This window comes from Panulirus ornatus, chromosome 16, assembly GCF_036320965.1.
Source record: "Panulirus ornatus isolate Po-2019 chromosome 16, ASM3632096v1, whole genome shotgun sequence".
Taxonomy (NCBI): Eukaryota; Metazoa; Arthropoda; class Malacostraca; order Decapoda; family Palinuridae; genus Panulirus; species Panulirus ornatus.
In genome coordinates, this window is record NC_092239.1 from 4,960,487 (window position 1) to 4,988,319 (window position 27,833).

The 27,833-nt window shown below is 46.3% G+C and overlaps 1 protein-coding gene across 2 annotated transcripts in view; it reads left to right on the forward strand.

Moving 5' to 3' along the window:
- The window catches only part of Hil (peptidase hillarin), an 81,792-nt gene extending 56,485 nt beyond the window's left edge, over positions 1-25,307 (forward strand). The window contains exons 5-13 of one of the 2 annotated variants that reach the window (XM_071671120.1): positions 9,857-10,011; positions 11,182-11,340; positions 13,110-13,314; positions 14,606-14,832; positions 15,379-15,597; positions 17,467-17,508; positions 19,864-20,072; positions 21,124-21,254; positions 22,235-25,307. In XM_071671120.1, the coding sequence (XP_071527221.1) occupies positions 9,857-10,011; positions 11,182-11,340; positions 13,110-13,314; positions 14,606-14,832; positions 15,379-15,597; positions 17,467-17,508; positions 19,864-20,072; positions 21,124-21,254; positions 22,235-22,792 (1,905 nt within the window). In that variant the 3' untranslated portion in view covers positions 22,793-25,307. The remainder of the gene's footprint in view (positions 1-9,856; positions 10,012-11,181; positions 11,341-13,109; positions 13,315-14,605; positions 14,833-15,378; positions 15,598-17,466; positions 17,509-19,863; positions 20,073-21,123; positions 21,255-22,234) is intronic. The other variant, XM_071671121.1, reaches the window with a different exon arrangement.
- The last annotated feature ends 2,526 nt before the right edge of the window (positions 25,308-27,833 follow it).

A 27,833-nucleotide genomic window follows, 5' to 3' on the forward strand; every position in this document is an offset into this window, starting at 1 on the left:
AACCCCGTTTGTCGAGTTCGGTCAATCGTGAATATACTCGGGGTAGTGATGTCAAAGGTAAAAAAACCTTACAAAAGTCAAGGTTTTTTTTTTCAGGCCTGCGTGATGTCAAGAGAAGAGGAAAAGAGAGAGAAGAGAGAGAGAGGGGGGAGAAAAGAGAAAAAAAACTGTGTATCATGATAAACGATTCAACCCTCGAGACGACCTCCATCGACCGGTTCATTGGGGATTATTTTTTCAGTTCGTGTGGGCAGTTGACTTAAACCGACCCAAAAATTGAACACCACCTGGGGAGAAAAATAGGTTCATATAAAGCCTTTTTTTAAACACCATTGGGGTTAAAATATCATCTAAATCTCGTTGGTCGACACGTGCGGGTTTTTTTAAACCTCGAGAAAGATAAAAAATAATATAGAAAAACACAAACAAAAAAGGAAAAAGTTATCTGACACATGTTGCGGATTCCCTGGTGAAAACAAACAAAGACAAGGTGGGGGTGAAATCCGAGTAAAAACCCTTGAAAAAATACAAAATAAAACACCTAATAAGGACATATATCTGTGTGTTGATGGGATTTGGGAAAAAAAAAAAAGAAACTAAAAAATTTTTCAGTACATATTCAACGGGAAATGTAAAATCCCAGTATATTGAATTAAATTTTCGTTCTCTGTAAAAACTTTACTCCCATCTTATAAAGGGGGAAATGTGTAGGCAATGGGCGAAACGCGGGGCCCTCGTTTGGGATTTTTAACTCGCCCCCAACCCAACCAGGGTACCTGTGGGGGTGTGGGGTTTGTGGTGTGTGTTTTTTTAAGAGGGTACAGAAAACGAGGAGGGGGGTCCTGGGGGACGAACTTCACCACAGACGCCTACAAAATCAACCCCAGGCACCCCTAAAAAAAAGCAGAACCAAAGGGTTTTTTTCCCAGGGGGAAGGTGTGTGTGTGTGTGTGTTGTGGGGTGTGTGTTTTGGGTGGGGTGTGTGTGTGTGCGCGGGTAGGGCGTTCCCGATGTTTTGGGCTAAAAGACGCCCCTATTCCTTTTGAAAACCCTGTCAATGTTTCCACAGCCAAGAAAAGGGCGCTTTCCCCCGCCCTTCCCCGAGACTCTCCCCGTTGAGGGGGGTCGGAACACACTTTACTTAAATTAAAAAAAAACGCCTCCATGTGAAACCGAGAGAAGAGAGGGGAAGGGGGAGAAGAAGAGAGAGGAGAGAGAGAGAGAAAGGAGGAGAGAAAGAGGAAAGAGGCATTGGTTGATAAATCGTTTTGCCGAAGGGAAAAAATTTTGGGCGTCTATGCTGTTAGATTTCCTTATACCCTTGAGATAAAAGCTTCCTCCCCACCCCCTTATACAAATGCGAATCAAGTCACCTTTCCCGTGTTGGGGCTCGATCGGAACCGACCTTTCCGCCCCCGGTTACACCAGCCCGCACACTCAACGGGCTGGTACTTTGAGCCCCTAAATAGTTTGGTGTAAAGAACTTTGGTGTTCTACTAAGACAAGGTCTGCGGGCATCGATTGGTTCGCTTTAAGGGAAATTTGAATGCGGGGAAATGTGTGGTACAAGACACATTTCATGCTGCACGCAGTGACCACAAGGGTTTTGGGGGCATGTGATGCTTTGAATGAGACTTTGCAACGTTATCAAAATACTAATATCGTTCCCCCAAAAAACACCTCAAATTGGGGGAGAAAAAGAAAGATAAAAATTTCTCTTACATAAATATGATGGTTTACGAAACTCCCGTGTTGAGGGGGTCCGAAATAAGAAAACACAAAATTAAACCTAGTAATGTGTGATGTGGTTGCTGTCTTAGCCCTCTTGATGAGGCGGACAGATCCCAAGTGCAGCCTCGGCTTTTTCCCTTTGCTTGCATCCTCTTCCTCCAGATGTTTAAGGGAAAACACTTTTCCGGGGGTTTTCCTGCAGGGAAACACTGGGAACCACCCCCCTGACCAGTCATTTAGTACGTAAAGCGGTTGGGGGCTGTGGGGGGGAATTAGACAGGGAAGTGAGAGATTAAGTAAAACACAAATGGAAACGGATGTCTTGACGTGGGTTTTCTCTGGAGGTCTGTAATGGACCAACTTTTCCCCGTCTATTGTGCACTGTAGACGGAGACGGGTAGGAAAGAAGGTTTTTTCCCCACACCCCACTATAGATGGAGAAATATATAGGGCATACCCGCAAGTATTACCACCATGCTATGATACTCTTTTGTAGTGTTCTTGTGCAGGTTTTTGTGTGTGTGTGTGTTGTTGTTGTGTGTTTTGGTGTTGTTGTTGGTGTGTGGTGTTCTTTTTGCATCCTTTTTGTACTGGCGGGAGGAAGGTGGGGTCCCCTTTTCTTTAACCTCTCTATATCGATTTTTTTTTTTTTTACAGAAATTTCTGTCATCTCGCTCTACTACATTCCTTTCAGTTTATTTCATTCATCCCTCTCTCATCCCATAAAATACTTCCCCACTTTTCCTAAACAAGTTTTTTTTTTTCTTGAATTTCACTTTTTGGGGCCCTCGGGGTTTTTTCTACCCCTGAATTTTTAAAACAACTGTTTGTGTGTGTGTGTGTTGTGTTGGGTTTTTTTAGGTGGGTGGGAGGGGGAGGGGGAAAGGGGGACGGGTGGTGGGGTGCCGCGACAGGTCAGGGGAGCGTGTGGGGGGTTGGGAGGTTGGGCCCCAAGACCACTTTCATTCTGTCGGGCCTAGGTCGCGACCCCGCCTCACCCCGACCCACCCCCCGTCTCAACCCCGTCACCTCCCCCCCCAACCCCAGTCATTCAAAACCCCCTCCCCCCACCTCCAGCACGAACGTTCCTGTCAATTCCCCATTTTGGCCCCTTTATTTTCACGCGGCTTTTTCCTACCTGATAAGAAGGGGGGTTGTTCCTGTTAGAGGGGTAGGGGAATTAACCCCCCTCGATGCGACCAGGGGGAGGACACAATTCGGGTGATCCTTTTTGGGGGTGGGAGAGTCAGGGGTGAGGGGTTAGGGCGTGCGGGTGGGGGTTAAACATTTCTTCGCGCCGTACCACAAGGAGGTATATGGTTTAAATTTGCCTTGGGTAGGCGGTCAGTGCACCTCCGTTCCCGCGTCCCCACGCCGCTCCCTCGCTCCTTCCCCAACCACCGCCCCCCTCACCACCGCCCCACACGACCGTCTGCACACTGCAGGGTAACATCCAGCCGCTCTAAACGACGGGTGCACGGGGAGGGGTGGCTGGAGGGACGTTGGGTCAGCAAAAATTCAGCAAAGGGTTCCCACCAGTAAAGAACGTCACCCAAAGGGCAAAAGGATCGAACAGCAAAGTAACAAGTACTTTATTAGCCCGAACGTTGGAAATTTGTAGGGCTTTGGCTGCAAGCCACCCTACACACCTTCAACCCACAGTTACCCCTGTCAAATCCCGACCTTACTTAAGCCGCCGTTGCAGCCTACAGGTTCCACCACACCTGCTGGGTCACCCCACATGACCGTAGACCTATTAGGTCACGAAAACATTGGTTGAAAAAAAATAACCCACGACAAGGGGGGTTTTTGAGCCACCTTACTACTACTTTAACGCCAAACATTTGTAGAACAGCCAGAACACCTGTGTTATGACACTTGCCTAGTAAACCCATCTCCATCCCCCCACGGTCTCAGTTTTAAACCCACTGAACTGCCACGCTAACTAATGACTACCACACCACACACAACACACACACGGCACCTGCCCCAAAAAACACCTGTTGGCCCTTTGCGTTTGGGGCCCCAACCGTCCAGTGAGGGTGCGCACCTGGGGTTCTCTCTCCTTTGCCTTTGGGTGCATCTGCATAAAATTTGCATAAGTCATTGTACTCAGAGGGGAAAGTTTGGCATAGTTTTTGGGACTTTGAGTGCGAAATTTTTTCCCTTTTAAATTTAATATAAAAAATCCATCAATCCGGGAGACAAGGGAGGGAAAACACACACACACACAACCCAACACACCAAAATTCTGACTTAAAGGAGGGTAGTGTCACGCAAACCCCGAAAATCAAATTAGTTCTTTTAAGGGAGGAGGAGGGTTACGTCGGAGAAGCGAGGCGTGTCCGCTCGCCGGGCGCTCCCAAATCCAGAGGTCCTTTGCTTACAAGACGTGGATACGAGGAAGCCGTTCCCCGGGTGTGTGTGTGTGGCTCCTCATATGGGGCAGGATATGGCCACTGGTTGGGTCGTGAAGAGTCGGAGACGCGAATGTTAGGCCCTTGGCACGACGTTTCCGACCTTTAGAACCCGACGGTTAAAAGAACCTTGGGGGATTTAAAAGCGAAAACTTCTTGACTCCCAACTCTTAAAGGGTTTTCAAAGACGAGGCCATCAGTAACCAGGGGTCAATCCTCGTTCTCAAGGTTTTACAATCGAGAGATTCAGGTAGCTAAGGTCAAAACAGAACCAGAGACGAGGTGGGAAAGGTAAAAGATACATTTGGGCTGGAGTACGACGTTCAAGAAATACGGACTTCCCCCAACGAAGGTATGTCAAAACAATTTTAGAAGAGACAAGAAAACTCTACGGATTGACACGCAAGAGGGCAGCGATATCAAATGTGTGTGGGTGTGTGTGGTGTGTGTGTGTTGTGTGTGGCGAGCTTTTGTGTGCACACGATCCGTGGGGGTTTTATGTTGTGTGTGTGGTTGTGTGTGTGTGTGGTGTGTTGTTGTGGGGTGTGTTTGGTTCTCGAGAGAGAGAGAGAGGAAAAGAGAAGAGAGGGGAAAAAAGAAGATAGAGAGGAAAAGAGAGAGAGAAGAAAAAGGGAAAAGGGGGGTCTTTAACCTGGGCACAGCTGGTTAGCTCACCCCCCACCTTATTATCCCTCCAACATCCCTCCCCCATACGTCCTCATCCGCCACCATCACCAACACCACCATCATTCCTCAGTGGGTGCCGAGCACTGTTACCATAAAGGAGCTTCGTAAAGCCTCTGATTATGTGGGAGGGGGAAGACTGCGTGGTGGCAACACTGTGTGAACCACTTCTGTTCAGCTAACTGTTCTTGGCAGCAGCCAGCACCGTTACATCTGTAGCGGGGGGCCGCCTCTACACCCATGTACCGCCTTGCACCGTTATATATGTACCTGGGTCTACCACTACACACGTACCGGGGTCTACCACTATACACGTACCGGGGTCTACCACTACACAAAGCTACCGGGCCCCACCACTAAACACATGCACCGGACCCGAAAACTACACACAGGTATCGGGCCCCCACCACTACACACAAGTATCGGGCCCCCACCACTACACACAAGTATCGGGGCCCACACCACTACACAGGTATCGGTCCCCCACCACTACACACAAGTATCGGGGCCCCCACCACTACACACAAGTATCGGGGCCCACACCACTACACACAAGTATCGGGCCCCCACCACTACACACAAGTATCGGGCCCCCACCACTACACACAAGTATCGGGGCCCACACCACTACACAGGTATCGGTCCCCCACCACTACACACAAGTATCGGGGCCCCCACCACTACACACAAGTATCGGGGCCCACACCACTACACAGGTATCGGGGCCCCCACCACTACACAGGTATCGGGCCCCACACCACTACACAGGTATCGGGCCCCCACCACTACACACAAGTATCGGGGCCCCCACCACTACACAGGTATCGGGGCCCCCACCACTACACACAAGTATCGGGGCCCCCCACCACTACACACAAGTATCGGGGCCCCCCACCACTACACACAAGTATCGGGGCCCCCACCACGACACAGGTATCGGGCCCCCACCACCACATACATGTAGTGGGGTGAACTGAAACGAAAGACCATACTGTATTTCATAAACTCTTGAGCACAACGATACGACTACTGAACACGACGGTACGACCTTCGAGCACGATGATACGACCTTTGAGCACGATTTTGCGACCCTTGAACACGACGCTTTGGTACGACCCATGAGCACGACTGTTCGATCCTTGAACACGACGGTACGACCCTTGAACATGACCTTTGGGTACAATGGCATGGCCTTTGACTCATGGGTCATTCCGTCGTGCTCATCGGGTTCAACACATCAGTTCTTGAGGTGTGGTGCGCGGACCGATCTTTAAATCCCGGTCACGCAACATACATTATAAAATTTTTCTGTATTTCGTATTTTTTTTTTCTTTTTTTTTTTTTTTTTAATTTTCCAAAAGAGGGAACAGAGAAGGGGCCCAGGTGAGGATATTCCCTCAATGGCCCAGTCCTCTGTTCTCAACGCTACCTCGCTAATGCGGGAAATGGCGAATAGTATGAAAGAAAGAAAGAATATATATATATATATATATATATATATATATATATATATATATATATATATATATATATATATAATTCTTATATATATATATATTCTTTCTTTCTTTTAAACTATTCGCCATTTCCCGCGTTAACGAGGTAGCGTTAAGAACAGAGGACAGGGCCTCTGAGGGAATATCCTCACCTGGCCCACTTCTCTGTACCCTTCAAACTTACTATTTCTATATGATCTACCATAAATATATATACATTTAGAATTACAGAGTATTGCCACACTTTGAAGTTTCTTGTTTCCGTTTTCTATCCCTTCTGTGAAACGCGTAGCCCTCGTTCCACAACCCGTTTTCTATACCTTTTTTACTTTAGATCGCCACCACTCTGCACGTATAACGGAACCTGCCATTATATATATATATATATATATATATATATATATATATATATATATATATATATATATATATATATATACCTCACCACACAGACAGACAGACACACCGACTGGGCATCGGTAGGGTTAGTGACGGTGGCGCGATAAGCCAACACTACAGTGGCTCTCGAGTTCCCTTCTCCTGTCCTTTGTTGTTGTCTTTTCTTTCCGCTTTTGCATATTTCTCGGTTGCTGGCATTTCAGTTTACAGACACACACAACACCCGACAACACGTCTCTTTAGAATTCTTAACTTTTAAACGCTGCAGCGGTGAGCGCTACGCACTTGCCTTGCGTAATGGCATAAGGCTCGTCATTTTGGTCCCTCACGAGTGTAGAACTCTCTCTCTCTCTCTCTCTCTCTCTCTCTCTCTCTCTCTCTCTCTTTCTCTCTCTCTCTCTCTCTCTCTCTCTCCCCACACACACAGCACAAGTAGGCAATCACAAACAGGCCATTATAAATAGGTACTTATAAATACGTAATTGTAAACACACACCTTATTTACACACTAACATGCCGTGAACGACCGTTCGACTCTCCACAGGAAACAATGGGGGTCTCTTTTTGTGCGTCAGGCGACCTGGACGTAATTATGAACTGTTTAATCCAGTAATCAAGTGGTAGAGTAATTACTGGCTTCGAAGACGATGCTATTTTGTTCTGTGGTTTGGTTTGGGATAGGAATGAGGGTAGGGGTTGAATGCAGGGTCCTACGTCAACGAATTTTGTATATTTTTTTCTAATATGGCATAAAAATCAAAGGTGACTAAAAAATGACAAAAAACAAATAAACACATACGACCAGACATGCACAGGAAATACGTAACTGCAACAAACACAACCAAAGAAACACACACACACACACACACACACACACACACACACACATTAATGAAATAGATTTACGAAAAAAATAGAAATCTATCACAGACCATACCATTATCACAAGGTACAAACAAAGTCGAGCTACACAGACACAGTAGACGCAGACACGAGAGACACAGAGAACAGGAGACAGTGGCTGTCGTGAGGAAGCGTCGCTCCCTCACCTCTACCTTGCTGCTGCTGCTGCTGCTGCTTGACCCAGCCAAGACACTGTTGTTGTGAAGAGCTGCGTCACTCCCTTGTCCCTGGGCCTCGCTCCTGGTGCCGGCAACGGTCCTGCACCACCCACTGCTGGTGCCGGCAACGGTACTGTACCAGCAGTGGTGCTGGGGAGATAGCAGAAGAAACCTGATTTATGAGACTGGTAAAATAAGAGACAGATTCACAGGAGGATATCTTTAGTGATTTAAAGAAAACGGTCTCGTAGCCCCAGATGATCTGTGTGAAGCTTGGGGAAGAGAACACAACAGGTTCATACTCCAGAGTGAATGACGTGTTGACATTTGTGGCGGGCTTTACATTGCTCCCAACACCCAGGAGCATTTTACAAAACACTTCCTGTCCGGTTATGTATTTGCGATGCATCGCGCGAAAGGTTGTCGGTTGGAGAATGTTCCTGTAATGATGATGTATCGAGTGGGTTGCCTGCATGTTCAAACTGTGGGGTCACGGAACGAGGACGTGTCTGTGGGTATGATCGCGTGTACTGGTTGTTCAAACTGTGGGGTCACGGAACGAGGACGTGTCTGTGGGTATGATCGCGTGTACTGGTGTGGCTCAGACGGGTCTACTGCATCAGAACCAGGGTCATGGGGAACCGATCCCTGATGGCGAGAGGAAGCTGCAGTATGCAGATGACGCAGTCTCTGTACGGATTTGCAACGTGAATGGAGATGCGTACGACAGCACGGCCAGAAGATGCACAAGGGTCATCCTGAAACTGCTGGAGAATACACAAAACACCATTGATATTAGGAACACAACATTCAGGTGACTGTGGCATTGGCAGGAGTGATGGGGGAGGAGGGGTGGGATGTAATACACCTGGGTCGCTCTAACATGGGTAACAGTACTGGGACAAATGTAGGCCACCAAGGAGACTCCTACCTTGGAGGAACTGCCACGAATTCAGCCTCAACACTCACCGTGAGGGACGCTCGGTGTGATGGCATCTAACTGGAATGATGTCGTCAGCAGGTATGGAGCTGGAATAGTTTTCATTATACATATATTTACGGATTAGAGATTCCCAGGTGTGTATGATTTCAGCTTTATTATACGACACATCCAATTCGAGAATACTGAGGCTTCTGAGAGCGTCCCTGAAGGGTTTCGACACTATCCTATTACTCTTCAGTTGATTCTCTTTTTCCATAAATGTATCTCTCCTTATCAATATATTTCAACGGCTCATCGCATGAAAGATGTAGGTTGCCCTGAATATTAAGTACAGCTTCTTCTGACGGTCTTCATGGGTGAATGCTTCGCTAACTCACAGAAAAGGGAGATCAAAACTCGTATTTGCTGTCCGAAACATCGCACCCAGATCTTCGATCGGAGCCAACAAGCCGTTAGGCCGGGAGAGCCAAGACGTGCATCGTCACTGGGCTGGTCCTCCGTGGACGCCTAGTGGCTGTTTGAGTGACCATTTATCGACACTCTGCTGGCCGAGAACAATGGCTGGCGGGAATAGTGTCACCGTCGCTCACCGGAGCAGTGCCGACCGAAGCGGTGTCGGTCGGTTTGACGTTTGACGCAAAGCCTTTAAATCCTGCTCAACACATTCAGCTCTTTCGTATATTACTGGGGTCTCATATATACTTCATCTCTCATATATTACCAGTGTCTCATGTACTTCATCTCACATATATTTTACTGGTGTTTCATATACTTCATTTCTCTCATATATCACTGGTGCCTCATGTATTACCGTCGTCTCATACAGTTCTAGATGTATGGAGTGAAGGATGTATTTTTCATTCGGTTTTCGTTTGATGGTATGATTCAGGGCGACGTCTTGCGGGATGACGTGACGTGTGGCTGTCTCAAACGACCCGTGAGCCTCTCACGTTCACGTCTTCTTCCTACCTGATACGCTCACCACCCGCCACCCACCACACCACAGCCACCTACCACACCACAGCCACCTACCACACTACACTGCCCTACCGTACTACACTGCCCTACCACACCGTCCTCCACACGCCCCCCCCAAGCTAGCTAACCACCTTCCCACCCTTGCAGGATGCGAACGAGCAGAAGCAGATGGAGATGCTGCACCGCATGGAGGAGGACGACCTGTACAAGAAGTTCGCCAAGCAGCGGGCGGCCGAGGAGGCCAAGATGGACGACCACCTCAAGGAGGAGTGGGAGAGCGAGCTGGAGAAGCTGACCTCACAGTGAGACACCTTCCTCACCCTCACTATACTCTCACAACTTCTCTCTCTCTCTGAATGCTTAGCTCTCTCTCTCTCTCTCTCTCTCTCTCTCTCTCTCTCTCTCTCTCTCTCTCTCTCTCTCTCTCTTTTAAATCTCTCGTTCGAAAGTAATAACTATTTCTGTAGATATGTTAATTTTGTTTCCTGTAACCAGCCACAGCTTTGATAAGATTAACCAATATATATATATATATATATATATATATATATATATATATATATATATATATATATATATATATATATATATATATATATATATATATGTGTGTGTGTGTGTGTGTGTGTGTGTGTGTGTGTGTACATAACATGACCGTCATGAAGCAAGTGGCAATTCAGACGTTACAGGCGGGAGAAGTGGACCAGAGGTCACGACCCAGTCATGATGGTGACTCACGGTGGCTCCACACACACGGCGCCTCTGGAGTTTCCAGTCTTTACTGGTCGACTTTATTGGTTCGTCTGACACCATAATGGATCACGTGGCTGCTTAACTATTACACTCAGTTCCTTATCAACTTATTTTTATTCTTTAATGTTCTATGACCGTCTTTATTGGTTGACCCTACCGTTATTAATGTAACACGCTTTTCATAGATATACTATTTTATTAGATTATTGTTAGACCTGATACCTTAGTATATACAGACGTATTACTTTACTGAATGAATTGCAGTTATTTTGCCATTTTTATGTATTAAACATATTTATTGATACAAAATTCTCCTGGACTTTAGTAAGACTTTACTGGATGGTACGGCTCTGTATTGGTGACTTTAATTCTCTTTATTTCCTCATCTTGAAGCTTTACTGGTTGACTTAACACCTTACAAATAAAATGCAACACCTCAACGGTGACCTGAACACTTTACGGCTTCATCCGAGAAATTATGGTACACTTAACACTTTACCGGCTGACCAGACACTTTTCTGTTTACTTCCATCACTTAAACCACTTTATTTGACAATTCATCCTGCAGAACACTACTTTATTCAGACCATGCACACATCATGCCTACCTTAACATGTTTTTATTGACTCGTGACCAACTTGACCAACTGTTACTGTAGTTTGGTCTTAGTTCTTTACTCATTACCTGGAGCAGTTGACCTGACCCTTGCTGGTCCCCAGGTTCGAGCGTGACCTGGCCACGAAGAAGAGGTCGCGGGAGGAGTCCAAAGTGCTGACGGTGCGTCACCAGAAGGAGCGGGAGGAACTCGAGAAGAACATGACCATCAAGCGGGACATGAAGAAGGAAAACCTGACGCGCAAGATGCTCGAGCATGAGAGGTGGGTGCCTGCTGTCCTGGGGTATTGAGTGTCCTGGAGTATTGAGTGTCCTGGGGTATTGAGTGTCCTGGAGTATTGAGTGTCCTGGGGTATTGAGTGTCCTGGAGTTTTGAGTGTCCTGGGGTATTGAGTGTCCTGGGGTTTTGAGTGTCCTGGGGTACTGAGTGTCCTGGGGTATTGAGTGTCCTGGGGTATTGAGTGTCCTGGGGTATTGAGTGTCCTGGAGTTTTGAGTGTCCTGGGGTATTGAGTGTCCTGGGGTTTTGAGTGTCCTGGGGTACTGAGTGTCCTGGGGTATTGAGTGTCCTGGGGTATTGAGTGTCCTGGGGTATTGAGTGTCCTGGGGTATTGAGTGTCCTGGGGTATTGAGTGTCCTGGGGTTTTGAGTGTCCTGGGGTGTTGAGTGTCCTGGGGTTTTGAGTGTCCTGGGGTTTTGAGTGTCCTGGGGTATTGAGTGTCCTGGGGTATTGAGTGTCCTGGGGTATTGAGTGTCCTGGGGTATTGAGTGTCCTGGGGTTTTGAGTGTCCTGGGGTGTTGAGTGTCCTGGGGTGTTGAGTGTCCTGGGGTTTTGAGTGTCCTGGGGTATTGAGTGTCCTGGGGTACTGAGTGTCCTGGGGTATTGAGTGTCCTGGGGTTTTGAGTGTCCTGGGGTTTTGAGTGTCCTGGGGTATTGAGTGTCCTGGGACGCCAACTGTCCTGGGGTGTCAACTCCTCTGGGATGTCAACTCCCCTGGGGTGCTAACTCTCCCAGACTTGTCAACTGTTCTGTCGTTCCGGCTTTCCATGCATAGTCAGCTTCATATCGTTACTGGAACGTAATCCCCCAATATCACTACATCAGCCATTCTCATCATTGCTTTGAATAACTTCCACTTTGCAAGCGCACGAAGTCTGGCTGGGCTGAGCAGCCGTGAACGGTGTACGTATGTGCATCCATCTGGCTGGCTCCTCACGAGTCTGAAGATGTCCACAGAGAACGAGGGTCGAGGGACGAGTGAATGACATCATCACGTTCGTAACTTTGAAGGTTAAGTGTCCATTGAGGACATTGCAGCGTGAGTTTCAACGAGAGGTGATGGTCCTACCTACCAGTACCTGGAGAGGAGTTAGGGACTGTGGGCTATAGTCATTACAGTGTACTTGAGTATTCGATGTATGGATGGGAGGAGAGAGTGCGTGGTGAGGCGAACATAGGTAGGAATAGTACCTACCAACCTGATCCTGGTGGTAGACGGTGTTATGGTTCTCTGATGGTCTTCCTGTGAGCTGGGTTGAGGGAGTGAGACGGGAGTGTTGAGGTGTGGCTCTCCTCCTTTGCATGTCTGGTAAGGAAACTCTTTCTTGCTGTTTATGATAATGTTTTTGTGTGAGAACATGGGAAGATTGCGTCTTGGTATTACCCGTTCGTACTGTGCGGTGTCATATGTAAGTAGTCCTTTTTTTCAGGTTGTGATATGTGTTGTGGTTGGTGTGTGGTTAACTGCTGAGATGTGGTATGACAGAAGTGCGTCCTGAGGCAGAGGGGAGGCAGGTGTAGAGGAGAGGCGAGAGTGAAGGTCAAGGGCAGAATAATGAAGGTTGAAGCCGAGACGGAGAAGGGTGGCAGACATGACCGAGGTGGTTAGGGTGTGTTTGAGATGGCTGAGGTGAAAAAGGGTCGGTCGAGATGGGTGAGGTAGGTGTGTGTGTGTGCGTGTGGGTGGGTGGTGTGAGGCAGTGAAGAGACTGGGAGCCTACGTAACTGACCAGGTGTTTCCTGGGTGACACAGGGCGGCCACGGCGGCGCTGGTGGAGAAGCACAGTAAGGAGATGATGCGCCTCATCCAGGAGAAGCGCTCGGAGTACCTGGAGGACGAGGAGGTGTTGGAGCGGTACCCGGCGCAGCCGCCACCCCCACAACCACCGCCCCAGACCAAGACGGACATCTACACCGATCCTGATGAGTTCGCTGAGGTCGACCAACTCGCCATACAGGTGAGTCCGTTATGAACGTCTCTACAACACTCAACACTAGAGAGACGGGGCCCCACCAGTGTACAACTCCCTCCCCCATACCGTACAGATAACTAATCACAAATACGTAATTACATACACACGCTGCTATGTTCCAGGATCCTGTTGTTATCTCACTGTTGTGATAATTCCTCAGGCCCACGCAGATGAGCAGCGTCTGGGATAATTCTCCGGGGAGCTGTGTTGGTGTGTGTGTGGATTGTGACTCGTCAGCCCTCTGCCCCTTGAGGGCCACTCTGCCCCAGTACCGCATCTCCCCTTTTCCTCCAGCACAACCCATCCTCCACCACTCCTCCTTTAACAGTGTTTCTCCATCACCATTCCATCCCTCCCCGTCCCCCCTCTCTCTCTTTCTCTTCTTCCAACATCGTTTCTTTTTCCATCGTTCTCTCTCCTCCTGCATCACCTCTCTCCACCACCACACCTGCCTCTCTCCTCCAGCAGTATCCCATCCTCCAATCTTTCATTCTCCTTCTCGTTCAGTTCCTCTCTTTCCTCCAACACCAAGTTATTCTCCACCCATCCCTCTCTCCTCCCTCTTCGACTTCACTCACCCTCTCCATCATCACCTCCACGTTTTCCTCCTCTTTCTTCCCCTCCAACACCATTGCCATCACCACCATGCCCTTCCAACCCACTGCACCATAACGCGCTCTCCGTCTCCACCACCGACATTCCCTCACAGTGTGTATGTGTGTGTGTGTGTGTGTGTGTTGGTGAAGCAGAGCTAATCTCTCCCTCCACCGAGGTCTGTTGACTAATACACCTTTACAAAACAATATTCCCTTCAATATGAGTCAAATGATTGAGTCGAGTTTTACACTCGATTCACTTCCCTTGAAGATGGAACCTAATGAAACGTAAAACGAAGATGGAATCGGATCTGCTTCGTAATATGTGTATCATAGTTGTTTGTACCATTAATGTCCTTTTTATACCGATGAAAAAGTGTTGCAAGAAGTCTGACGTGTGACGTTGGATAAGATAAATGTTTATACAAAGTTATCTCATATTGTAATTTTCTTTTTAAGTATTATACAACATTCAGTATACGAAATTCATATGAAAATATCACACTTGTAGCATAATAATTCAGAGAGAGGTTTATTTATTCATTTTTGTAAGCATGTAGATGTATCTCTATTATATATAGACACCGAAGACCACTCTCCTGTCCATCTGGGCTTCAGACCATGATTCACATGCGAGATCATATACCACGTCACGCCCCTGACTGTCCCTGTCTTTCTAGGTGGCCCAGGAAGACCAGAAGACCTTCACGGACCTGGTCAGGATGCTGGTGGGTCAGTGCAGCTCCGACGTGGAGAAGGTGAGAACCATCTTCCGCTGGATCACCGTCAAGAACCTCAACTCCATCACCTTCGACGACTCCGCCCACGGGGACACGCCCATGGGCCTCCTCCGAGGCATCAAGTATGGCACGGAGTCCTACCACGTCCTCTTCAAGCGACTGTGCAGGTGATTGTGGGGATGCATTTGTACCCGGTGGTCAAGGGTGAAGGGACTTGAACTAAGGGGAATGACCTTTCGAAGGCCAGGAAAGATGAGCAGACAGGTAGATATTCACTTGAAGGAAACATTGGATAATATGTTTCATATACAACAGCTAACAATTCTCAGATGAAGGTGATTGTAGCGTTTAGTTTACTTAATTACCCACAAAGCTTGTCTATAGGAATAAAGAGAAGAAATTCTGAAATATGTACATATTTTATGGTGCTCATTTGTTAAGCTTTCTACGAATTTCTAGTGGTCTTTCTTAAGATTATAAACCAATAAAGCTCTCTATTATCATTCACTCACGAGGATATTTCTGCTGGTCATGACTATTATTATCATTATCTATATTTTAGTATCATTATCGCCAAAAACATTCTCTCCAGACTTGTCATTATCCTCACTGTTGTCGCTACATCAATATCATCACTAAGTACATTTCTATCCTTTATCTTATCATTCCTCAATGCCTTTTGTATGTGTTGACACCCGTCCTGACCTCCACAGCTACGCGGGGCTGCACTGCGTCGTCATCAAGGGCTACAGCAAGTCCGCCGGCTACCAGCCTGGGGTCAGGTTTGAGGACAACAGGTTCCGGAACTCGTGGAACGCCGTGTACGTAGCGGGGTCGTGGCGCTTCGTCCAGTGCAACTGGGGAGCCAGGCACCTCGTGAATGCCAAGGAGGTGCCCAAGCCCGGCGGCAAGAGCAAGATCGATAGTCTCAGGTGGGTCCTCTTGGCGTGAGGGTCCTTCCTTTGGATGCTTCTCCTGTGGGATGTTCGACCTGCCTCCTCCTCCTCATAGTGCTCCGCCGGTGGTGTTCTCTTTTCCTATGTCATCTGTACTCTTCCAGTTTTCTGTGTGTGTGTGTGTGTGTGTGTGTGTGTGTGTGTGTGGTGTTTGAGTGTTCTCTAAGAGATCCGTCAGTGTGTGTTTGGTGTCAGTGTTTTTTGATCTCTAATTTTCACCATTCTTCAAAGTTTTCTCTTTATGTTTTTGTATGAGAATTTTGGTTCTGTCGTCTTTCTGTCTGTCTAAATGTTTCTTGGGATATTTACCTGTCTGTTTGACCGTCTTGCTCCATTGTCTCTCGGATTTGTTTATTTTTCTGTCAGTCTGATTGTTTCGTCTGTGTCTTTCTTGAGGGTTTGTCCTTGACTCTCCAACTGGGTTCTTAATCTATCCAGCCGTGTTTCGTCTGCGTGTCCCTTTCTCTCAGAATCAAGTGTACCTGAGCGTTAACGGTCCATTTTGCCTGAGACTCTTCTACTCCCACATTCCTCTGGATGTCGTGGCTGCCTCTGCACAGAGCGTTCTGACCCTGAGTGTATGTTTGGTTACCTTACTGTCAAACGTCCTTCTTCTCCACTGAGCCCTTTAATGCTTTTTGAATAACAGTTTTCTCTGTCCTCACTATCGTAAATATATACCCATTGTCTCCTCTCAACCTGTTCGTCATAGGTACATTCTTGTGTATCAATCTGCACCATATGCTTGATGGGGGGGTTTCTTTCCTCCCGTTTTCTAAAACTATTCCTCTCGTTCTGTATAATCATCAGAGCAGCTCTTCCTGAGCTGAATGTGACTGGTACCTGATATCTTTTACCTGCTATATTTTTTATTGTCTTTTTCTTGCACTTCTCGCACTCCAATCCTTTTTGTCTCATTATCCTCGTCCTCCTGTTCCTGTATGTATCCACCGTCATTGCCATTGTCAGTCTCCTCTGCTTCCGGAATCAACCCTCACACCTGTACCTTGTGTGGCCGAGGAGGCTCGAGTCTTGGGGTCCTCTTCACCCGCACAGATGATTGTGTGTGTGTGTGTGTGTGTCACTCCTCACAACCTGCATGGCTTGACCTCCTCCTCAAGCATCCCAACACTCAACAGTCAGCACACAACCGCTTGCTGCTTCATTGAACTGATAGATTCAGTCATTTCTGTCAATCATGAAATATTTTGTGAACACCTCTTGCTTACGTAGGTAGAATTATTTTGCTCACGATGCTGGGATACTTCCTGTAGCATTCTACAGAGTCTTGGTAGATGCAGAGTTTTCATGCCATAATCAGTAAGGGAACATATTATCATCAAGGTCAGCTGATAAGTGTATCATCAATTTTAGTATATTAGTGTCCCAGCATCAGTGTAATGTGTACAATTGGGCAGGGTAGTAATTGCCTTATTCCCCACACGCTAACATTGATGATGGTCCAATTACAGCCCTGTAGTTATGGTTGGTAATTTGCTTGTACTGTAGTCACTAAGGTATTGGCTCTCACCTCCAGCACAAGTAGTGGCACACCACCTTCTCCACTGTCACGATCATCATTACCACCACAACTGCCACCTTGACCCACAACACACTCACCACCACTCACAACATGCTCACTTACGCCACCAGCTCCCACAACATGCCCATCTATCCACCAGCACCCACAACGTTATCCCCCAACACTGATCCTCAACACGAAAACATCTTCAGCATCCCCACCATGAACTCCAACACACTAGGACCACCACCACCACTACCTGCGCCAACCCCAGAGCCATCACCAGCACCAACGGCTACTAACTCTTCTCTCTCGCATGGCAGGAAGGTCTCTGGACGTCTTGGGGGCCGGAGCAATAACCTAAGGTCTGTAGTCTTCGACACTAGACGTGTACCAAGTCATCTTGTGTCGTGTCCCTTGTATGATCTTATGTCTGCCTGTTTTCACATGTTATACTGAGGGATTAAACGTTTCTCCTACGTCCCTCTGACCCAAGGAGGCCCCTACACGGTGGCAGACCTAACCTCCTCTGTGTCTAAGTTTTACATTTCTCGGTCTGTCACTGATACACTGAAGGGTGAATGAGTCTTTGTACCTGTGTGTTACTGAACGTTGAAGGATCTAGTGTCTCTGTGTCCATGTGTATCTCTGTATATCTATACTACATATATATCGAAGTGTCGCCTATGATTGTTGTATCTTGGCCTGTGTTCAGTGTCACTCAGTACAAGTGGATGTTGTATCACTTGGTCCAAGTGGCAGTGGAAACAGGTCGCGCATACGTGTCTATATGTCACTGTACACTAAAAGACCTGATGTTCCTTTAAGATACTTACTACAGTACCTTTATTATTAGTAAATGTTTGTAGTATGTTATTTTTGCGTACATTTCCTCCCACTGTCCTGGGTATAATTGATAAAGATGACTACATACGCACCTACTGTGTAACAACATACAAGGTGACGAAGAAGGCCAGGAGTAGGGTAGGTGGAGAGCCTACTCACCTGTATCATCACTTCCTAAAGATGGAAAAGGAAAGCCAAGCGAGGATTTCCTACGAAGCTCATTCACCTGTTCCTGAAGCCACCCCGCTAAGGCGGGAAAGCTAAGCAGACATAAGAAAAGAAGCAAAAATATATTTGTTTGGATGTAACGCCAATAGCCAGCTCGTAATCATCACACATTATCCCCACACCTCACATCAGAGATCTAAAGTACGTCCTTCACGAAGAACCTCGAGGTTCAGGTGCCTGGAAGGAAAGCCTAGTATGTTATCTTGACTGTTGAGTGGAGCTGACGGGTGGGGACGAGACCTGGGAGTTGAAGAATTTAAGGTGGGTGTACTGGAAGGGTCTTGAGACTATGATGGTCAAAAGAAGGTTAATAATGGAAGGAAAAATGAAAAATTAAAGAGATCTTCAGGTCTACTTAGGTGCTTCACTGTCGGTCAAGTACGTTTCCAGTGTCACATTCCAGGTGACTGGAGGCAAGACTATTAACATCATTCTTAAATCTTGTCAGTAAGGACGAGTTCCATGAGCTGGAGAATTTGGAAGGAGTTTAGTGTTCCTGGCAGTGCCTTTGAAGGAGATAAAGAGCTACGTTAGGTGTTCTTGCATGGAACATTCACCACTTGTACATCCAGTGTCAAAAGATTAGGTCCAGGTGGCCGTAAAATAAAGGTATAGCTGTTATTAATGACTTGAGGAACGGGTTGTGGGAGGGTTGTACTGAAGTGTTCATGGCGACGAGTTGACGAAGAGGACTTTAAGGGAAGAGCTAAAGATCATAAGTATGAGACATCTTATTAGGGATCAACGCTGCTGTTATGTAATTCAGTCGTCGCAGGGTTGAGATCCGTCAGGTCTCTGCATGGCACAGGCCACTCTGTCACTGATGACAGCCCGTCCTAAACGGCTGGTTGATCGTCTCTTTGGGGCTTTCAGATCTACCAACTGCCAATGTCGTTGTGGTCGTGGACGCCAAGCTACAACCACCAACCCCCCCCAAAAAAAAAAATCTTTGACAACTTCTTCAAGAGTTGATGACAATACTAAAACTACGTACACGTACTATACATACAGACCCTGACTTAGTATACATACACTCACTATACATACAGACCCTGACTTAGTATACATACACTCACTATACATACAGACCCTGACTTAGTATACATACACTCACTATACATACAGACCCTGACTTAGTATACATACACTCACTATACATACAGACCCTGACTTACGTATCTGTTTCCATATTTACACTACACGGGTGGTGGATCTCTTGACTATGACATGTATACTTTTAAGTTAACATTTAAGCTTAATCAACTTTGAAAGAAAAAATAATGATGAACCTACCATATAGTTGTTCTTACTTAAAGATTCTAATCTTAGTCAATTTACATTTCACTCATCATACGTAAGGCTTGTCTATGAGGAGTTTTTGAATCATGACTTAGATACGTTTAATCATAGATAAAAGATAAGGGTGGACTTATTTCTAACACGTTTTTGAGAACCTCTGTTTTTCCATCTTCTTACCTTGCTTAACAGATAACTTTCCTCATCACACTTAATACAGTCATGGGTAAACTACCCTATTCAGCTGGTCGAGTAATCAGTCACTGCCAATACGTTGATGGCTGTAGTTAGGCGGGAGTCTTCGTCCGCGTCGTGTATCACCTGTGTAATAAGGACCTTAACCTCGCCAGGTACGAGTATGACGACCACTATTTCCTGACGGATCCCAAGGAATTCATCTACGAGTTCTTCCCGCTACAGCCGGAGTGGCAGCTCCTTAAGGCGCCCATCAGCCTCCACGAGTTCGAGGAGCTGCCCTTCGTCAGATCTCTCTTCTTCCGCTACGGCCTCTACTTCCCTGACGAGCACACCAAGGCCGTCATGTACACAGATTCCACTGGTGAGTTATTGTGTTGGCCTGCCTCAAGGACACTCCCCTTGAGGGGTATCACGAGGTTACAAGGCAAGGTGATAGGTAGCCTCGACCAGGTCGATCGATGGCCACTCTGCAGGACGGCACCGTCAAAGTTGTTCAAAGATTTAAAAAATTAGTATTTTTTTGCCCCTGTTTTTTTTTTGTTACTTGGAAATAAAACAAACTCGTGAGCTGTGTGTGTGTGTGTGTGTGTGTGTGTGTTGGGGTTCCTATGACTCAGATATGTGGCATGTGTCTGGCTGGTGCTTCCCATAGTTCCTGTGTAGAGGCTAGTCGTACGAAGATTGACCATTGTGATACCTCCATTCTTCATACAGAGAAGCAGAGGAATTACCTTCTTTCAATTTGTCTTTCCCTCCACCTAGAGGCTTCATCTTGGCGAATTGATGATATAGATTCCAGAGGAACTCACATGTCAATTCTTCCTGCATCCTTTTTATCTCCTACCCAATATCCTACCTTTACTCTGAGATGGTAATGTACTGCACGATTTTGCCTATACCATGTCGACTACTATAGATGAAGATAATAATACACATAAAAAGTATAGAAAAATGTAATATATGAGGGGAAAAAAGGACTGTATAATGTGTAAAAAAATTGAGAATAATCACTCCTTTCTTTTACAGCTTGTGAATGCATAATTGTTGTTGCAAAAAGAAACAAATTCTATGAAATTCGGCTTTATATAATGTGACAAAAATCTCTAGAGAGCATCCTTACTTCCTTAAAAATACTGACCATTACTGGAAGGATGTGTAAACGCATATACCATGGACATAAACACGTGAAACATAATGAAGAGGTATTCCATGTAGTTTCCCTAGTACATCACTAGTTTTCCTGGTATATAATGTAGTTTACCTGGTATATCATGTTGTTCACCTGGTATGCCATGTAGTGTGGGTGTATTTTGGTGAACCATGATGGGTGAGCGTACTCCTAATCTCCAATGCTTAATGCTCACGAGTGTGTGAATGTACCTTTACGTTCAAGTATGTTCCTTCGTCCCCAGGAGCGGCCACTATAAGGATTGGGATGCCCAGCCACATGCAGTCTTCCCTCATCTTCCACTACAACCTCAAACTCTACGACTCTGATAAGGACCAGTACGACTCTGTCTCCCTCAAGCGGTTTGTTATGCAGGTAAGCCATCAGTCAGTGCTGTTTCACTCAGTGTAGGGTATATGATTATATCAACCAGCTGAAATGATTCATTTAGCAACAGAGCTGTACCTCGTTTCAAGTCAAAGGTTCTGTTACTCTGTCTTCTATCTTCTTAACTTTCTCTAGGTTACCACACTCGCAAGAACCCTCCAGCAGCATCCTTCCAAATTCTTCAACTCTTAAACTCGTCCCTCTAGTCAGTGACTGTGAAAGATATTCAAATCTTTATCTTCAGTCATCTGGATCTGGATTAAGGAATAAAATCCTCCCGTCTTGGTGAGGAAGTGTTCAGGAACAGACGAACAATGGCCTCAGATGCAAACATCAGTTCTCTACCTGTCACGTATGGTGGATATAAAACCAGAGCTTGCCATCCCCAGTCAAGCTACACAGACTCTTCCATGGTTTACTTCCATAGCTTCTCTTGCCCATGTTTAGGCAGCTTATATAATAAGTAGATCCAGTTCATTTTGTCCCATACGCATCTCTTTACCCTCCTGAATGTTCAGACCCCGTAACCCGAAGCCTATTTCTCACTCTATCCTTCCATATCCTTCCTGGATGGTACCCCTTCTCCCTTCCTCCCTCCACTTCTGGCGCGAAGATCCTCCTATTTGTACACCAGAAACTGCTGAATCTCAGACATTGCAACGCTTCTTTTATAAGACAAAACAAAATATCCTATAGTATAAAACTTTGATCGTTTATAACACAAAACAAAATATGCTGTAGTATAAGACTTTGATCGTTTATAAGACAAAGCAAAATATTCTGTAGTATAAGACTTTGATCGTTTATAAGACAAAACAAAATATTCTGTTGTAAAAGACTTCGATCGTTTATAAGACAAAACGAAGAATTCTGTAATATAAGTCTTTGTTCGTTCCCTTTGGTATTTCTAACGTGTGCGAGTTCAGTTCTCGTCTTAAGACTAAATGGTTAACCTTCTTGCCCCTCAGTCTGTGGTGGGTCAGCTGGTGGCGTTCCGAGTGCACGCGCCTTGCTCAGGGGCCCTGCTCTTGGACATCTTTGCCAACGCCGTCACACCGCGCGAGTACCTCACCGGAGAACCTATGAAGTTCAAGAGCGTATGCAAGTTCAAGATCGTGTGCGAGGATCTGCAGACGGTGATGGTTCCCCTGCCGGACTGTGCTTCAGGGGAGTGGGGTCCTGCCAAGGCCACTCGCCTCTTCGGCCTGGAACCCATCACCCACCAGGACGCCCTGGTCTTCGCCGGACGCGACACCGAACTCCAGTTCCGCATGACCAGGCCGCTCACAGACTTCATGGCCACGCTTCACAAGAACGGCTCCGAGGAGAAGCGCCTCAGCAAATACGTCAGTCACCGAGTCAGCGACGACGTAGTCACGTTTACGCTCAGTTTCCCCGAGGAGGGGCAGTACGGCATGGACATCTACACGCGTGAGGTGGGCGGCCCGGACACGGGAGGCCCTACTGAGAAACACCTCCTGACGCACTGCTGCAAGTACCTCATCAACTCGTCCAAACGCAACTAGTACCTCCCTGTGCGCCTCAGCTACGGCTGCAGCTCCGTCAGGATGAAACTAGTGTGTAATAGTAATTTTAATGGTGGAAACGCTGCTGGTTGTGCACAGGAAACACACACCACACACTCACACATACACACACATATATATATATATATATTTGTAAAGGCCACAGATTACAGAAAACTCTCACTACTGCAATGCAGACCAGTCATTACAGCTGCACGAGTCAATACGAGTAGGAACACTGATGCAGCAGCTGTGGTAGCAGCAGCAGCAGCAATAACCACAAGGAAGTGGTCGTGGTATCCGTCCATTAGTGCCTTACCAATTGTCTTTTAATCTTAAAAAAAAAATGTTTTCTTCCCTGCTACTGTCTGACTGGCAGTGGTGGCTGCTGCATTGTCTTAGGTAAACCCTTTACGATCCTTTCTGTATTAGTATGTTTAATGACCCGATAAATATGCTGTACATATAATTATCGCTACAGAGATCTTAACCTTTTTTTTTTTTATATAATGTTATTGTTACCATGTTACAGTGACTACAATAAGCATGCTTATGCTCCCTCACTTTAGTCTGTTCATATATTGATAAAGTTTTATACCATTACACGTTTTGTGATGTTAACCCATACATTGTTGACTGCCTGCGCTGGGCACTGTATTTCCCGCTGCTCAATATCCACTCCATCAAGACTTGACACATTTCAGTCAATCCTTGAAGAGTTACCTCACTCGCTGAGTGAACTGACCATCCCTTGTTATCGTATGTTTAGTCCTCATTAGTATTTCAGCAGCCAAACTGTAACCTCACTCATTAGAATGACCTGAACATGCCTCGTTCTCATCGTGTTTTACCCTAATTAGTAGTTCAATAACCAAATTGGAAGGGCACAATGCCTTATTCTTCTTGGGGATTCTTTTTTGGGCCAGCCTACACACACACACACTCACACACACACTCTCTCTCTCCCTGTCCTTTTATACTGAAGAATTGTCCCTTTCCTCACATGAAATCTCTGCCCTTTATGAAGGCTCTCTCATTGCTCTGTCCACCTTTCAACGTGTACAGAGGACAAGAGGTGTGACTGAATGGAACTGTGATGTTTTCTACCGAGAGGGAAGGGAAGGGGTTGCCGACAGCGTTCACGTGCTTCCAGTGCCTCTGAACTAGTATGTTGAGAGGTTGTCGTTTCCTGCATTCGTTTTGGAGCGTAGCAACACTGTCTTCCATAGATATATTTTGTAGATTTGATGTTGACCATTTTGGCCAACGCACACTGACGCTGGAGGAGGTCATCGCTAAAACCTGTAACCGACGCGTTCTAACGGAAAGAGGCAGGCGGGCCATCGCTAGTTTGACCTAACCCGTGATGACCCTTCTGACGGGGAGGGGGAAGTTCTTCATATCCCTCTGAACCCGAGGGCTGGGAAGGATCCTAAGACCCCAGCGGGCTCAGGTATCCTAGCAGTGATGGGTGGGTGGGTGGACGAGCGCGCGCTTCCTAGCACGACTTCCTCAGATGTTCTAATTCTAATGTCTCTCTCTCTCTCTCTCTCAAGACCTTCCCCCCGAGAGATTCGTCGTTAGCTTACAAGATTGCTCATGTCCGTCGTCTCATGGGGATTTGGAGAACGAATACCAAGAACAGCACACTGGCGATCCGAAAGAACCACTTGCATAAATCTGAGGAGTTCACCCATCGTCGCGGCTCCTTCCCAGAGGGCAACTGGAGGTACTCAAACAACAGGGAATTGTCATCGCCAGGGAAAAAAAAAAGAGGGGGTTTTCAAAGCGAGTTGATATCCATCCGTTCATGAATCGTGAACACCTTTAGCGGACCTGTTCGATCCTTTACTAGTCAGAGAAGCAGACCTGCGTAGGATGACGTAAACCAGAAACTGCGTTAAATGATCAAGATTCCTCTTGCTTTACGGTCCTGTTTCGACGGCGGCCGCTGACGGGATCCAGATGTCTCAGTAGCTGTTTGCGGACAGAACATTTCGCAGTCTCTGCTGTGATGTTGTTGAGATTTAGAAATATACATGTAAAAAAAAAAAAAAGAACTTCCCTAACGCACAATACTGTGTCTTTATATGCGTCATATATATATATATATATATATATATATATATATATATATATATATATATATATATATATATATATATATATACCTTTATCTGAAACGTTTCGGTAGGATAGTGTCGAGCATTCAACAATATGTATTCTTTTTCCACCGAAAGACATTTGGCGGGAAAAAAAATATTAATTGGCGGGAAAGCTTTGGTAGGCGGTTTTACATTTTGCGTTTTATTTTATTTTTCATTTTTTTTTTAAATGAGTGTTCTTCTATACATCCCTATACCTGACATGCATTTCTTCTCGTACAAATTAATATATGAAATGTAATATATTAATATAATGAGACTATTTTCTGTTGGTTTCCGTCTGAGGGCGGCAAATCTATGTAACATATTACGCTGGTTTGATAATAAAGACGGTGCACTGCTCCCAACAACCTTTGTTTACATTCCCCTCTGGGTTAATTTCTTCCGTGGCGACGCACCTACATCGTCGTCTTAAATGATTCTCATATTCAACAACGCAGGTCAGTGTCACAGAATGACAGACACTGTCAACTAGGATGCAGTGAGGTTCACAGTTCACATAAGAAAGACACACAACACCTTGGCCGATGAAAAGACGTATTAGACAACTCTACCCATCAGACACCGTTGAGAAGAGACTGTGGAGCGTCGGACAGAGAACTATACAGGAGAATCTCCACGGAACAGCTCGTGGACTTATGAAAGAGAAGCCTATTGGCATATCACTTGTCTTGGCGGTCAGCTAATAAACCTGGCAGCTCATTTCTTGTCACGCCTATCTACGATGGTGGAAAGTATCTCATGGTCTACGTGGTATATGTTGGGAAATACGTGTCGAGTTCTTTGTTGATGTCTGTCGTCACAAGGATTGTAGGGGAGGGCGGGCGTGGTTGGTTGGAGCCAACCTGATGTGTTGTGCAAGGCTTGTGTGCAATGTGTTAGTGGAGTAAATAACTGGATGAGAGTAGTGTGCCTAAAGTCTTTTGGTAATAGCAGGGACATGGGGTAGGTGGATGGAGGTACAGTGGGGTTTTAGCATGGGTACTGGGTATAGCAAGTTGGCAAGTGCGTGTGATTTTCTTTCGTAAGCAGGAGAGGATGGAGAGATGTCTAATTGCCTGGGTTGCTATCGGGCCAAAGTGTTTGGTGTGAAAGTCTTAACATATCGTCAGGGTCTGTTGCTGGGGGGGAGTTCATTCATGTTTTGAATGAATTGCGAGTCATAGTAAGAGTGAAGGGCGGATGAGCACCTGTGTCTGGGTGGATTTTGTGCAGGCTTCTCATTTGGTTTTATTGAGAGGCGTGGCCAGCCTGTGGCTGGGTTAAGGGTAATGGTTCGTGGGAATGTTTGCGTGTTCTAAGGGAAGCTGGGATGCTGTTGTTGGTGGTTTGGGATACAGGTTCTTCATGTACGTGTGTGTGGGAAGGGTGGTATAGATTTCCTCTTTGCTTTTCAATAAACACAATGAAAGCACACACACACACACACACACACACACACACAAGACTCCTTGATGTCCATAGGTTATGTTCACACAAAGTCGGTACGACTAATACCAAGACATTCTTTTTAAAACTACATGTGATCCCTGAACTGCGACACATCATGATGTGGCCAGCTTGTGCCGGGAGGACTGGCAGGCATCCGTTACATCAACTCCCGGGAGGGAATGGATCGACCAACGACTCGTCTGGCGAGTACAACGCACCACATTCATCCTATTACGAGCCGTATCTATGACACTGTTAAGCAATATCTACCTCAATTATGTATGATCAGAAGGATACGTCCATCCTTAAGCGGTGAGGATTTACCTGGATATGTTTTAGTGTTAAATAAAGTATCAAGTTAAAACTAGTAACGCAACTGATTTAAATTCTCATTAAAACTAAAGTTCTGTTGAAACAATATCCACAACATCAGCGCTTTATATCTGGAACATGTCTCGCTTTAAGGTAGGCTACTCTGAAGACACACACACACACACACACACACACACACACAGGTGTGCACAGTACATAAGGAAAATTCCTCCATGCCCAAGTCCTGCCTAGCTTCGCTACACTTGCTACCACTCACTATCCACTTTCGTCAACTTTGCCTCGCTCCGCTGCACACATTGCTTTTCTAACGTCTTTTTCTCCCTATGCATTTCCCGGGTCCACGCTCACCGCACCAGCACCTTTGTGAGAACCTGAACTCCTCTCCACACTCTGGTTTGGTGGTCACACTCACCGTCCGAAACGATAAGACTACTTAGACAAGACCTAACCGTCACCACTAACTGTCAGGAGGGACCTAACTTACATGCTGGAGTCTTGGTAAGCCGCTATCAGCACGTCTTACATCCAAGGCCATAGAGGAGATATTTCAATGACTACGATCTACATCTTTCCCTAAAGTCGCCAGCTGGGAAAGCCGTATACAAAGCCCAGTCGAGTTAGTTCAGCACGGACGGACAGATCAAGTGGCACAGACTTTCACAATACAGTACCACCCACGCCCAGCCCCCCACTCTGGGTGAGGGAAAGGCTAACCATGAGGAAGTTGGTTGACACATATTCTCAGTCCACTAGGAAAAATCTGAGTCATGTAGACGTGGAGAAGGGAACTCTGGGGCCAATATCAAAGAGAACTTCGGAGACAATATCCACGCTCCCATTACTTAAACATCTTGAAGTCTTCGAACTTCAATGTTCCAGCAGATATCAAAGGTCTCCGATGGACGTCGTCATGTGAATGAACACCTGCCTGTCTTTAGGAAAGGCGACTGCAAAGCAGGACCCGTATCTCCCTACGTCACGGCATTGGGTATAGCTTGGCTCTGAGCATTTACAAGGTCGACTGTAACGAAAAGGAACGTCGTCTCGCAAAACCTCATTTAATATCTACTGAGACATCTCGTATCCAGGTAGGTGACCGTGTCTACGATGTG